General features: G+C 38.8%; 1 protein-coding gene across 1 annotated transcript in view; it reads right to left on the reverse strand.

Moving 5' to 3' along the window:
• F8 (coagulation factor VIII) overlaps nucleotides 1-12544 on the reverse strand; it is a 118072-nt gene that overhangs the window by 75325 nt on the left and 30203 nt on the right. Inside the window, exons 5-6 of the mRNA XM_077780655.1 lie at nucleotides 5573-5641; nucleotides 949-1065 (exon numbers count right to left, since the gene is read on the reverse strand). Coding sequence (XP_077636781.1) covers nucleotides 949-1065; nucleotides 5573-5641 — 186 coding nt within the window. The remainder of the gene's footprint in view (nucleotides 1-948; nucleotides 1066-5572; nucleotides 5642-12544) is intronic.

Consider the following 12544-nt stretch of genomic DNA (forward strand, 5'->3'; position numbering starts at 1 on the left):
ATGTGTCAAGTAAGAAGTTGCTGCGGTGGAGGTCAAGGAGGTTGTTTCCTGCTTTCTCCTCTAGGGTGTTGATAGTTTCCTGTCTCACGTTCAGGTCCTTTATCCATTTTGAGTTTATTTTTGTGCACGGTGTGAGAAAGTGATCTAGTTTCATTCTTCTGCACGTTGCTGTCCAGATCTCCCAGCACCACCTGTTAAGGAGGCTGTCTTTTTTCCATTGGATACTCTTTCCCGCTTTGTCAAAGATTAGCTGGCCATACATTTGTGGATCCAATTCTGAGTTCTCTATTCTATTCCATTGGTCTATGTGTCTGTTTTTGTGCCAGCTACTGGGAAATTTTAATATGAAGACTCAAATATTTTCATCTATCATTTCTTGGATTTTTAAAATCTGGTTTAAAACATCTCTTTTTGTTTTCATTTCTGGGAGATTTTCTCTATTCTAACTACCATCTATTGAGTTTGTATTGTGTATATTCCTAATTTTTGTGAGCATACTCTTATTTGATGATTTCTTTTTCATAAAATCCCATTATTACTTTATTGATGCAATATCTTTTTTAATCTTTATGAAAATACTAAGTAGACCTTTTGACAAATTTTGTTCTGTTCTAAGGATGATCTCTTTTCCCTCTGGGACTATTATTTTGTTTACCTCTGCATATCCCTTTCACATTTCAGGCTTTCCTGAAATATTTGTTCATCCTTGGTCCCCTCAACATTTAAGCAAAAGGAAAGAGAAATCTGTGAGCTATGTGTACATGGGCAGACCTTCATTTTGAGGTGGCTGGAAAAAGAATCAGCCACTTCAGTGTAAGACCCCACCAGGGGCCAGAATTCCGTGAGCTTTCCTCTGGGGGTATGGAGCTGTCGAAGGGGAGCCAGAGGAGAGAGCTGTGGTGGTGAGTACGGAAGACCCTGAGGATTCTCGAGCACGGATGTACATACCTGGCAGAGACCTGTTTACATAGCCATTGACCGTGTGCACTTCATGCCGGGCCTGAGCAGATGCAGGACCCAGAGCCTGTGCCGAGGACTCATTTGCCTCTGAATGCCAGCTTTTCCCTGAGGAGACAGGAGGCAAATACAAGTCCAGCTCAGTGTCTGTATCAGGGACCATCTGTCTCATGAACGTCCCTTTCTCCTTCCCTCCCCCGCATGGGGCAAGGCCTGCTCACACCTTAAGTATTTCTGTCAGCACAGTGGACCATCAGTAAGAAAAAGGAGAAGACAATTACTAAAAGACATTTCTTGCTCAATTGATTGTCTCTCCCTATGTTTGTCCCTGAGAGTAGATGGGGAGGGATGACACACGTATTAACTAAGAGAAGGGAGATATCGGTTACTTTGTGCCGTGAGGATTTCACTCTATTCATTCACTGATGTGTTTGAAAGGGAGTAAATGGGGGCGCCTGGGGGGCTCAGTTGGTTAAGCTCTGGCTTCGGCTCAGGTCATGATCTCACGGTTCGTGGGTTTGAGCCCCGCGTCGAGCTCTGTGCTGACAGCTCAGAGCCTGGAGCTGCTTCAGATTCTGTGCCTCCCCCACTCTGTGCCCCTCCCCTGCTTGTGCTCTCTCTTTCTCTCAAAAATAAACATTAAAAATTTAAAAAAAGAAGATGAAAATCATCTTAGAAAAGCGCTCTCAGTCCCTGTCCTTGTCCTAATTGCTTCATTCAGATTGTATAATGAAAGCCCAAGAACCTGAAAGCTTCCCCACCCCCCCTCGGAAATTAATAAGAGTGACAGCACTGGAAACATTACCAGGGGGTAGCCATCTCCCTGAAGTTGCCCCTTCATGTGAAGGACTAGCAGCTAATACTGAAACTTTCTGAAGCACTTTTGGGGGAAGTCTCATAAGTTCATGTATCTGTTCATCTACTAATTTCTTCATTCATCCAAGCATATTTACTGAGTACTTCTGAGTGCCAGGCACTGAGGACAGAGAAGACAGTCACTGCCTTGAAGGTGCTTACAATTTCACCTAACCACAGAAGGTGCCACTACAAGGAAGAGTAATGTCATAGAGATGAGAAAAGGCTATTACAAAAGCAGAGAGAAGAAATTTCACATTATTTGAAGGAAAAGGGATATATAAAATCAAAGAAGTAGGCAATGATGAATTAGTGTGATAAGGAGGAAACTTCTTTGACTTTCTAGTGGTGTTTTCAAGATGATTATTTTATTGTTTTTTTTAGAAAGGTTCTGAAACATTATTTGAAATAGCTAATATAAATACATAGTTGTATTTGCTCTGTTTATTGTAATGTATACTAAATTAATGCAGAATCATATAGAAAATTTCTCTGAAACCTAGTCACAAATTTGCTTTCTTATTCTTCTTTTTATCTATGTAATATTGTGCTTTAAAACATTTTTTTTAGCATACGTGACATTTTATTTGCTTGATAAAGAGATCTCTATTTTATTGACAAGAATTGTCACTAAGCAATTCCCAATAGAAAGCTGGTGCTTTTTATTAATGCAAAATCATCAGGGTTTGTATACCGAAAGTTTCCTCCAGGACCTAGTAAGCCTTCCTGTTCAACTGCATTTGTAAATAAACTTGCTGATGCATTAAAAGCAATGCCAACAACAACAACAAAACACAACTGTGGAGGGGCGCCCGGGTGGCTTGTTGGTTAAGCATCCGACTTTGGCTCAAGTCATGATCTCATGGTCCCTGGGTTCAAGCCCCGTGTCAGGCTGTGTGTTGACAGCTCGAAGTCTGGAGCCTGCTTCGGATTCTGTGTCTCCGTCTCTCTCTAACTCTCCCCTGCTCATTCTCTGTCTCTCTCTGTCTCTCTCTGTCTCTCAAAATAAATAAACATTTTAAAAAGACCTGTGGAAACATATAAAGAGGCATCTAACCCAGACTGGAGGGAAAAGGAACATCTTCCCTTGGTGTGAAGGGGCAGACAGGCTTTCTAGGCAGAGGACACAGCAGAAACAAGAGTCTGGATGCAAGAAAGCACGTGGCATGTTGCAGCACGATACAAAATGTGTTCAGTGTGGCCAGCACCCACAGAGTGAGGCAGGAAGAGGGGCCCGGTCGGGCTAGACACGTCATCAGCAATAATGGAGTGTCAGGGGACAGGAGAAGGCAGAGGGACGAGTTAGGAGAGAGCTGATGGGGTCCTCAGTTCAGAAGAGGCATGTAGGAGGAGAAGATGGGAGTGGAGCTGATCATGTTGGTGGCGGCAGTGGTATCTTGGTTTTATTGGGAGGAGGAGGCAGCAGAAGCTCCAAGACTACCGAGGACCTACTCTGTGCCACACAATGTTCTTTTATTTTTTTAAAGTTTCAAATGTTTATTTATTTTTAAGAGACAGAGTGAGAGTGGGGGAGGGGCAGAGAGAGGGAGAGACACAGAACTGAAACAGGCTCCAGGCTCCCAGCTGTCAGCACAGAGCCCGATGCGGGGCTTGAACCCATGAACCGTGAGATCCTGACCTGAGCTGAAGTCAGACACTTAACCGACTGAGCTCCCCAGGCGTCCCAGTTACTAAGTTACTTCATTGCTTAATCCTCACAACTGTCTTATGAAAAAAGTACTATTATTTCAATTTTAACCTTAAGGAAATTGAGACACAGAAAGGTTAAGTAAGTTGCCAAAAGTATTTAAAAGTAAGAAAGGAAGATAAGAGAAGGTATATTCCTAGAAGAGGATGGTCAATGCTGCTTTCCAGGAGCAGAGGGTGGGGAAAATGGGGAAATGCTGGCTAAAGGCTACAAAAATTCAGCTTTAAGATGAATATGTTCCGGAGACCTAATGTAGAGGCATGATCACCACACTGAGAATATGCTAAGAGAGTAGATGACAGGTGCACTCATCACACACACAAAATGGGAACTATGTGAGGAGATGGATGAGCTGATTACCTTGACTATAGGAGTCATTTGATTATCTTTTGTGTATCAAATCATGTTGTACTCCTTAAATATGCATTTTTATGAACATTTCCTTTAAAAGACACATGACAAGATGCTTAAAATTACTAATCATCAAGGGGGCGCCTGGGTGGCTGAGTTGGTTAGGCGTCCAACTTTGGCTCAGGTCGTGATCTCACAGTTTGTGTGTTCGAGCCCCATGTCAGGCTCTGTGCTGACAGCTCAGAGCCTGGAGCCTGCTGCGGATTCTGCGGCCCCCTCTCTCTCTGCCCCTCCCCCACTCATGCTCTGTCTCTCTCTCTCTCAAAAATAAACATGAAACATTTAAAAAAATTACTAATCATCGGGGAAATGCAAATGAAAACCACAATGATATCAAAAAGACAAGAAATAACAAGTGCTGGTGACGATGTAAAGACAAAGGAACCCTGTTACACTGTTGGTGGGAATACAAACTGGTGCTGCTGCTCTGGAAAACAGTGTGGAGCGTCCTCAACCAGTGAAAAATAGAGCTCCCCTAGGACCTAGTAATTCCACTTCCGGGTGTTCACTCAAAGAACACAAGAACACTAACTTGATGGGATACACGCACCCCTATGTTCTCCAGTGTGCGTTCGTAGGTGAATGGAGAAAGAAGATGTGGTATGTATGTATATATGCGTATGCATATGTAAGTGTATGTGTGTATGTATATGTACACACACACATAAACCTAAATATATAAAACTTGGCCATAAAAAATTGAGATCTTGCTTTTATGCAGCAACATGGATGGATCTAGAGAGGATTTTGCTTATGTTAAGTGAAATAAGTCAGACAGAGAGAAATACTATGTGGCTTCACTTTTATGTAGAATCCAAAGAACAAAACAAAGCAGAAACAATCCACGGACACAGAGGACAAAGTGGTGGTTGAAAGAAGACGGTACGGGAATGGGCAAGTGGGTGAAGGATGATAAGAGATACAAACTTCCAGTTATGAAATAAGTGGGTCGCAGGGATGAAAAGTCCAGCGTAGGGAATATAGCCAAGACCACTGCAATGCACTCATCCTGGTGAGCATTTCCCAAAGGATACAGGTGAGTCGCCATGCTGTGTACCTGAAACTAATTTATGCCAACCATGCTTCAATTAAAGTTGTTTTAAAATTTAAATTAAAAAATAACTAAAATTTTCTAAAAAGGATAAGAAGAGATATTTAAAAATAGAACTAAAAGTATTTGTTGATGGATTTAATGAGGGGGAAGCGGCCAGCCTGTTACTCGACTCCTCCATCTTCTTCCCTGATAGCTCTTAATGGAACTCAGGTCGTATGTTTTCTTGAAATTCAGTTTCCTCCCCATCTCCTTCATTCCTGAACAGTNTTAAGCGTCCGACTTTGGCTCAGGTCATGATCTCACAGTCCGCAGGTTTGAGCCCCGCATCGGGCTCTGTGCTGACAGCTAGCTCAGAGCCTGGAGCCTATTTCGGATTCTGTGTCTCCTTCTCTCTCTGCCCTTCCCCAGCTCGTGCTCTGTCTCTCTCTGTCTCAAAAATAAATAAACGTTTAAACAAACAAAAAACAACAAATTGAGCACTTAAACATGTTTTAAAAAATAAATAAAACATTAAAAAATTTTTAAAAAGTAAATAAATATATGTGGTTTGTTTCAGGAGCCAAGGATTTAGATCATGGCTCACTCACCGTCATCAAATACTGCAAACAGGAGTACAAATTCATGCAAGGGCTGTGTCCTTCCTTCAGCCAGACTCCCTGAAAAAGAAGAGAGAACATTTATCTTCTATTACAAATCCAATAACAGGAAGTCACACTAAGAGGGGACATCACTTCATCTACTGCTTTGTCTCCGGTCTCCTGGTAACTTGACATAGTATTGCTTCTTGATGTCAGGCCTCCTGTACCGGTTCTTCTAAAACTACTTGGGGGAAAGCACTTTTTTTTTTTTCATTTCAAATTTGTTGCAGACCAGTGCTTTTGTAAAATAGAAGAAAAATGAACTACTAAGAAAATGAAATTAAAGAGACATACAAAATACAAGCCCATACAATTTTTCATAAATATCCATGTATTCAGAACATAAAAGAGAAAAAGAAAAATTACAAAAACTATAAATGCTCTTCATAGACATTGTGCATAGAGGCAATTAATATAGTTAATTTCTGTTATGCCTTTTACCTTTTTTACTTATGCAATTGTAAATACACAAAGCATTATGACCAATGACAATTATCAATATTAAACACCTATAATCACACTTTAAATGAACACCATGTATATCAATATTTAAACTTGTTAATGTTACAAGTGAATTTGCTTGATGCTTTAATTATTGAATTTGTTGGTTGTCTTTGATAGCATTATATTTCTTCATTTGATTGGGCAGTTTTCTTTGCAGGTTTAAACAGGAAGATTTTTGTTTATGACATTTTCATTTGTCCTCATACCCTTGACACTTGAAAGTAAATCTTAGATTGGACAAAGAAAATAACTCACCTGTACAAAATGAAAATATAGGTAAAGCTGTTTAAAACATTTTAATTCTTTTTATTTTATTTTTAAAATTATCAAATAGTGAAATTGACGTTTACTTTTGGTGTTTAACACAGGTATAGATTCATGCAGCTACCAACCATCAGGACCCAGAAGAGTCCCGGCCTCAAAACTCCCTCCTCCTGTCCCATTATAGACATATATATATAGTCATGTACAGAGACAGTCATATGTACGGTCATATCCTTGGCAACCACTGATGTGTTCTCCATTGCAATATATTTGTATTTTTGAGGTTGTCCTATAAATGGAATCATGCACTGTATAACCTTTTGAGATTATCTTTATTACTCGAGGTAATGCCTTTGAGATGTATGCATGATATGGATGTACCACAGTGTGTTTAACCAGTCACTTGGTAAAGGACATTTAGTTCCTTGGCCATTCTTGGCCATTGCAAATAAAGGTGCTCTGAGCATCAATATATAGATTTATGTAAATGCTAAGTTTTTATTTCTCCAGAGTAAATACTCAGAAATGGAAATTAAATGTATATTTAACTTTATAAGAAACTGCCTATAATTATGACATCAATCCCAGGGTGTATGGGTGTTTCCCTACCACCAAGCAATTCTGTAACACCAGCTGGGTATCTGGCAATTCACCTTAATTCTGATACTCGCCCCCTGGTGGTGGTGTAGATTCCCACAGGTTAAGGACTCCGTTCTATGGGACTCCCCTGCACCCACACGTCAGATGTCAATTGAAAGTCCAAATCATCACCCTTGCCTCTGACCAACCTCTATAGATCAGGATTTCCAACAACACCCTTCTTGGGTTCCATTAATTTGCTAGAGGAGCTCACAGAACTCTAATAAGTAACATGCTACCTAAGATTACCAGTTTATTAAAAAAGGTTGTAACTAAGAAACAACCAAAGGGAAGAGATGTGTGGGGCAAGGTATGGGGAAAGGATGCAGAGCTCCCATGCCCTCTCCAGGCATGCCACGCACCCCAAACCTCCTGGGGGTCACCACCCTGGCAGTTCTCTGAACTCTGTCCTTTGTGGTTTCTTATGGAGGCTTCATGACATGGGCGCAATTGATTAGCTCTTGGTGACTGAGCTCAGTACTCAGCCCCTTTCTCCTCTCTTGGGGGCGGGGGTGGGTCGGGGGGGAGACAGACAATTCCAGCCCTCTAGTCACTTGGTCCACTCTATTGGCAATCCGTTCGCATCCTTAGGTGTGTGGTCCAAAACTCACCTCACTAACATAACAAAGGACATCTTTACTGCTCTCATCACAGAAAATCTCAAGGGTTTTAGAAGGTCTACCGGAAGGAGATGAAAGCCAAATACAGGTTTTATTTAAATCACAATATCACACTGCCAAACTGGTTTCCAGAGTGGCTATGTCATTTTGTATTCCCACCAACAATGTATGAGACTTCCTGTTGCTTTGCATTCTTGAAAGAATAGTTGATTTTTAAAAAAATTCTGACATGTTTTTATTTANCAGCCCACGAACCGCGAGATCATGACCTGAGCTGAAATCAGACACCCAACCGACTGAGCCACCCCGGCGCCCCCAGCATAGTTAATTTTAAAATTATCACATTAGGTATTCTAATAGGTATGGAGCAGTATTTCATTATGGTTTTAATATGCATTTCCCTAATGACCAATGATATTGAGCATTCTTTCAAGTATTTATTTGCCACTTCCTTGATGAATTACCTACTCAAATCTTTTGCCCATTTAAAGAAGTGCTTTTTTTCTTATTGTTGAGATTTGAGAACACATTTTAGAAAATAAAATGTTTTATATACAATACATATGTATACATATATAATACATATATAAAACATAAAAATATCTTGGCTGTTGTGAATAATATATATATGAGTCCTCTTCCAGATATAAGATTGGTAAATATTTCCTCCCAGTCTGTAGTTGGTCTCTTCATTCTCTTAACAGTGTTTTTAAATTAGAAAAGCAAAAGTTACCAATGTTGATGAAATCACATTCATCAATTTTTTCTTTTATGGACTGTTTTTGGTGTTTTCTCAGAACCCTTCTCTTATCCCTAGTCAGAAAGATATTCTGCTATGTGTCCTAACAGTGTTGTGGTTTTACATATTACATTTAGAACTACAATTCATTTTGAGTTAGTCTTTGTATAACTAGTTAGGTCTAGGATCATTGCACACAGATATCCAATTGTCTAACACTATTTGCTGAAAAGACTGTCCTTCCTCCTTTGAACTGTTTTTGCATCAAATCAGTTGGGCTTACTTGTGTGGATCTATTTCTGGACTTTTATTCTCTTTCATTAATCTACAGGTCTGTTCCACTTACTAAGACATGTTATGACTACTGCAGCTTTGTAGTAAATTGTAAAATCAAGTAGAGTTATTACTCCAAATTTATCCTTTTTCTTCAAAATCACTTTAGCTAATCTAGATCTTTTGCTTTTTCATATAAATTTAAGAATCATCATGTCTGTGGCCACAAAAATCTTGCGGAAAATCTACAGACTTGGGAGAACTAAGAGCTTCACTGTTCACAAACACAGTATGTCTCTCTGATTTGTTTCGCTTTGTAGCTTTCATATGGACAATGCACTTGTTTTGTTAGATTTATACCTAAGCTTTCAATTTTTGGAGCTACTGTAAACATTCTTTCTTAAATTTTGGTTTCCATTTATTCATTGATAGTATATAGAATACAGAATTTTTAAAGTTTTTCTTTAAATTTCAGTTAATTAACATACAGAGTAATACTAGTTTCAGGTGTACAATATAGTGATTGAACACTTCCATACATCACCCAGTGCTCATCACAAGTGCCCTCCTTAGTACCCATCACCCATTTCATCCATCCCCCCACCTACCTCCCCTATGGTAACTCTCATTCTGTTTTCTAAGGTTAAGAGTCTGTTTCTTGGTTTCTTTCTCTGTTTTCCCCATTGATCCTATGTTTTGTTTCTTAAATTTAACATATGAATGAAATCATAGGATATTTGTCTTTCTCTGACTTATTTCACTGAGCATAATACACTCTAGTTCCATCCATGTCATTGCAAATGGCAAGATTTCATTTTTTAATGGCTGAGTAATATTCCATTGTATATACCAATGGATATACCACTTCTTTATCCATTCATTAGTCGATGGACATTTGGGGTCTTTCCATAATTTGGTTATTGTTGATAATTCTGCTATAAACATTGAGTTGCATGTATCTCTTCAAAGTAGTATTTTTGTATTCTTTGGGTAGATACCTAGTAGTGTAAATGCTGGATCACAGGGTAGTTCTATTTTATTTTTTGAAGAACCTCCACACTGCTTTCCAGACTTGTATGCAACAGTTTGCATTCCCACCAACAGTGCAAGAGGGTTCTGGTTTCCCCACGTCCTTTTTGTGTTGTTGATTTTAGCTGTTCTGACAGATGTGGGGGAATATCTCATTGTAGTTTTGATTCATATTTCCCTGATGATAAGCAATGTTGAGCATCTTTTCATGTGTCTGTTGGCCATCTGTATATCTTCTTTGAAAAAATGTCTATTCATGTCCCATTTTTTAATTGGATGATTTGCTTTTTGGGTGTTGGGTTTCATAAGTTGTTTACAGATTTTGGATACTAACTCTTTAGCAGATATGTCATTTGCAAGTATCTTCTCCCATTCCATAGGTTGCCTTTTAGTTTTGTTGATTGTTTTTAATTTTGATGAAGTCTCAATAGTTTATTTTTGCTTTTGTTTCCTTTGCCTCAGTGGACAGATCTAGTAAGAAGTGGCGAAAGCCAATGTGTTCTCCTCTAGGACACATATACATGGGCCTTGTTTTTTTTTTTTTTTTTTTAATCCATTCTCACAACACCCTATGTCTTTTGATTGGAGCATTTAGTCTATTTACATTCAGAGTGATTATTGATAGATATGAATTTAGTGCAATTGCTTCTGGAGATTTTCTCTGTTCCTTTTTAGTCTTTTTTGCTTTTGGCCTTCCTTTACCTACTCAAAGAGTCCCCTTTAATATTTCTTGTAGGGTTGGTTTAGTGGTCACAAAGTCCTTTATTTTTCATTTATCTGGGAAACTGTTTATCTCTCCTATTCTGAATGATTGCCTTGCTGGATAGAATATTATTGGCTGCAGATTTTTCCCATTCAGCATTTTGAGTATATCATGTCATTCTCTTCTGGCTTGCCAAGTTTCTGTTGAGAAATCTACAGCTAGTATTTTAGGTTTCCCCCTGTTAAGTTAAGAACTTCTTTTGTCTTGCTGCTTTTAAAGGTTTTTTATCATTACATTTTGCAAATTTAGTTATAACATGCCTTGGTGTTAGCCTGCTTTTGTTGATTTTGATGGGAGTTCTCTGTGCCTCCTGCATCTGAATGTCTGTTTCCTTCCCCCGAATAGAGAAATTTTCGGGTATTATTTCCTCAAATAAATTTTTTTCTCCCTTTTCTTCATATAGAATACAGTTCATTTTTAACAGTTTTATTGAGATATTACTGCATTACAAAGAATTGCGTATATTTAATATGTATAATTTGATGAGTTACGCATATGAAAACACCCATGATACCATTACCAAATCAAGATAATAAACATACCTAATACCTCTCAGAGTTTCCATGTGTCTTTTAGTGTGTGTGTGTGTGTGTGTATGTGTGTGTGTTAAAAACACTAATATGAGATTACACTTATAACAAATTTTGAAGTGTACAATACCATATAGTTAACTATAGGTACTATGTTACATAACAGATCTCTAGAACTATTCATGTAGCATAATTGAAGTTTTATACCTTTTAAATAACAACTTCCCAATTTCCCTTCCCCCTGCTCCTGGCAAGCACTATTATATTCCCTACTTCTACAGAATTTAAACTACTCTATGACTATTTTAGATACCTTGTATAAGTGGACTCCTACAATATTTACCCTTCTGTAACTGACTTATTTCACTTATTTCACTGAACATAATACCCTCCAGGGTCATCCACGGTTTTACAAATAACAGGATTTCCTTTTTTCAAATGCTGATTAACATTCCATTATTATATATACCCATATGACTTTAAAGAAATGCATTTTCTTTACCCATTTATTTGTCAGTGGACACTTGGGTTGTTTCCACATCTTGGCTCTCGGGAATAATGTTGCAATAAATACAGGAGTGCAGACATCTCTTTGAAATCCGGATTTCAATTCTTTTTGATATACACCAGAAGTGGAATTGCTAGATCATATGGCAGTTGTTTTAGTTGTTTTCCATAATCAGTGTACCGATTTACCTTCCTACCAATAGCGTACACGGTTGCCTTTTTTCCACATCGTTGCTAACAGGGTTATCTTGATTATAGCCATTCTAACAGGTATGAGATGAAATATCATTATGGCTTGGGTTTGCCTTTCCCTGATGATCAGTGATGTTGAGCACCTTTTCACATACTTGTTAACCATCTGTATATCTTTTTCCTCCCAGAAATATACATTCACATCCTTTTCCAGTTTGGGGAATATCGAAGGGGAATAAAAAAGTGAACATATATTCACATCCTCCGCCAGTTTGGTGGTACTTTAAATTCTGATGCCTTTTCCTGACCTGCTTGTTCTATCTGATTTTTAGAATTCGCAAATGGCTGGGCTATGTGTTTTGTTAAGGTTCCATAGTCGAGTTCAATAGGAGATAAAGGGTGGCATATATTTCCTTCATCTTACCCAGAACCAGAACCTCTGTAGATTGTTTAAAATGATTTTATTTTTAAGTAATCTTTACACCCAATGTGGAGCTTGAACTTATAGCCCTGAGATCAAGAGTCCCATGCTTCACTGACTGAGCCAGCAAGCCAGCCCTCTGNTAAGCGTCCGACTCGTGGTCTCAGTTCTTTCTGGTCATGATCTCACGGTTTGTGAGTTCAAGCCCCATATCGGGCTCCATGCTGTCAGTGTGGAGCCTGCTTGGGATTCTCTCTCTCTCTCTTTCTCTGGCCTCTCCTGCTTGTTCTCTCTCTCAAAATAAATAAACTTTAAAAAATGTAAAAAAACAAAGAAACTGAACTTAGTGTATGAGGGATCAAACAAATGAAGCTGGTACAAACTCTTCCTGTCTTCTTCTCCTACTCCCTCCCCTCTTGTTTTTTCCTTTTCACAGTCTT

The sequence above is a fragment of the Crocuta crocuta genome, unplaced genomic scaffold (genome assembly GCF_008692635.1).
Source record: "Crocuta crocuta isolate KB4526 unplaced genomic scaffold, BGI_CrCroc_1.0 scaffold1015, whole genome shotgun sequence".
NCBI lineage: Eukaryota > Metazoa > Chordata > Mammalia > Carnivora > Hyaenidae > Crocuta > Crocuta crocuta.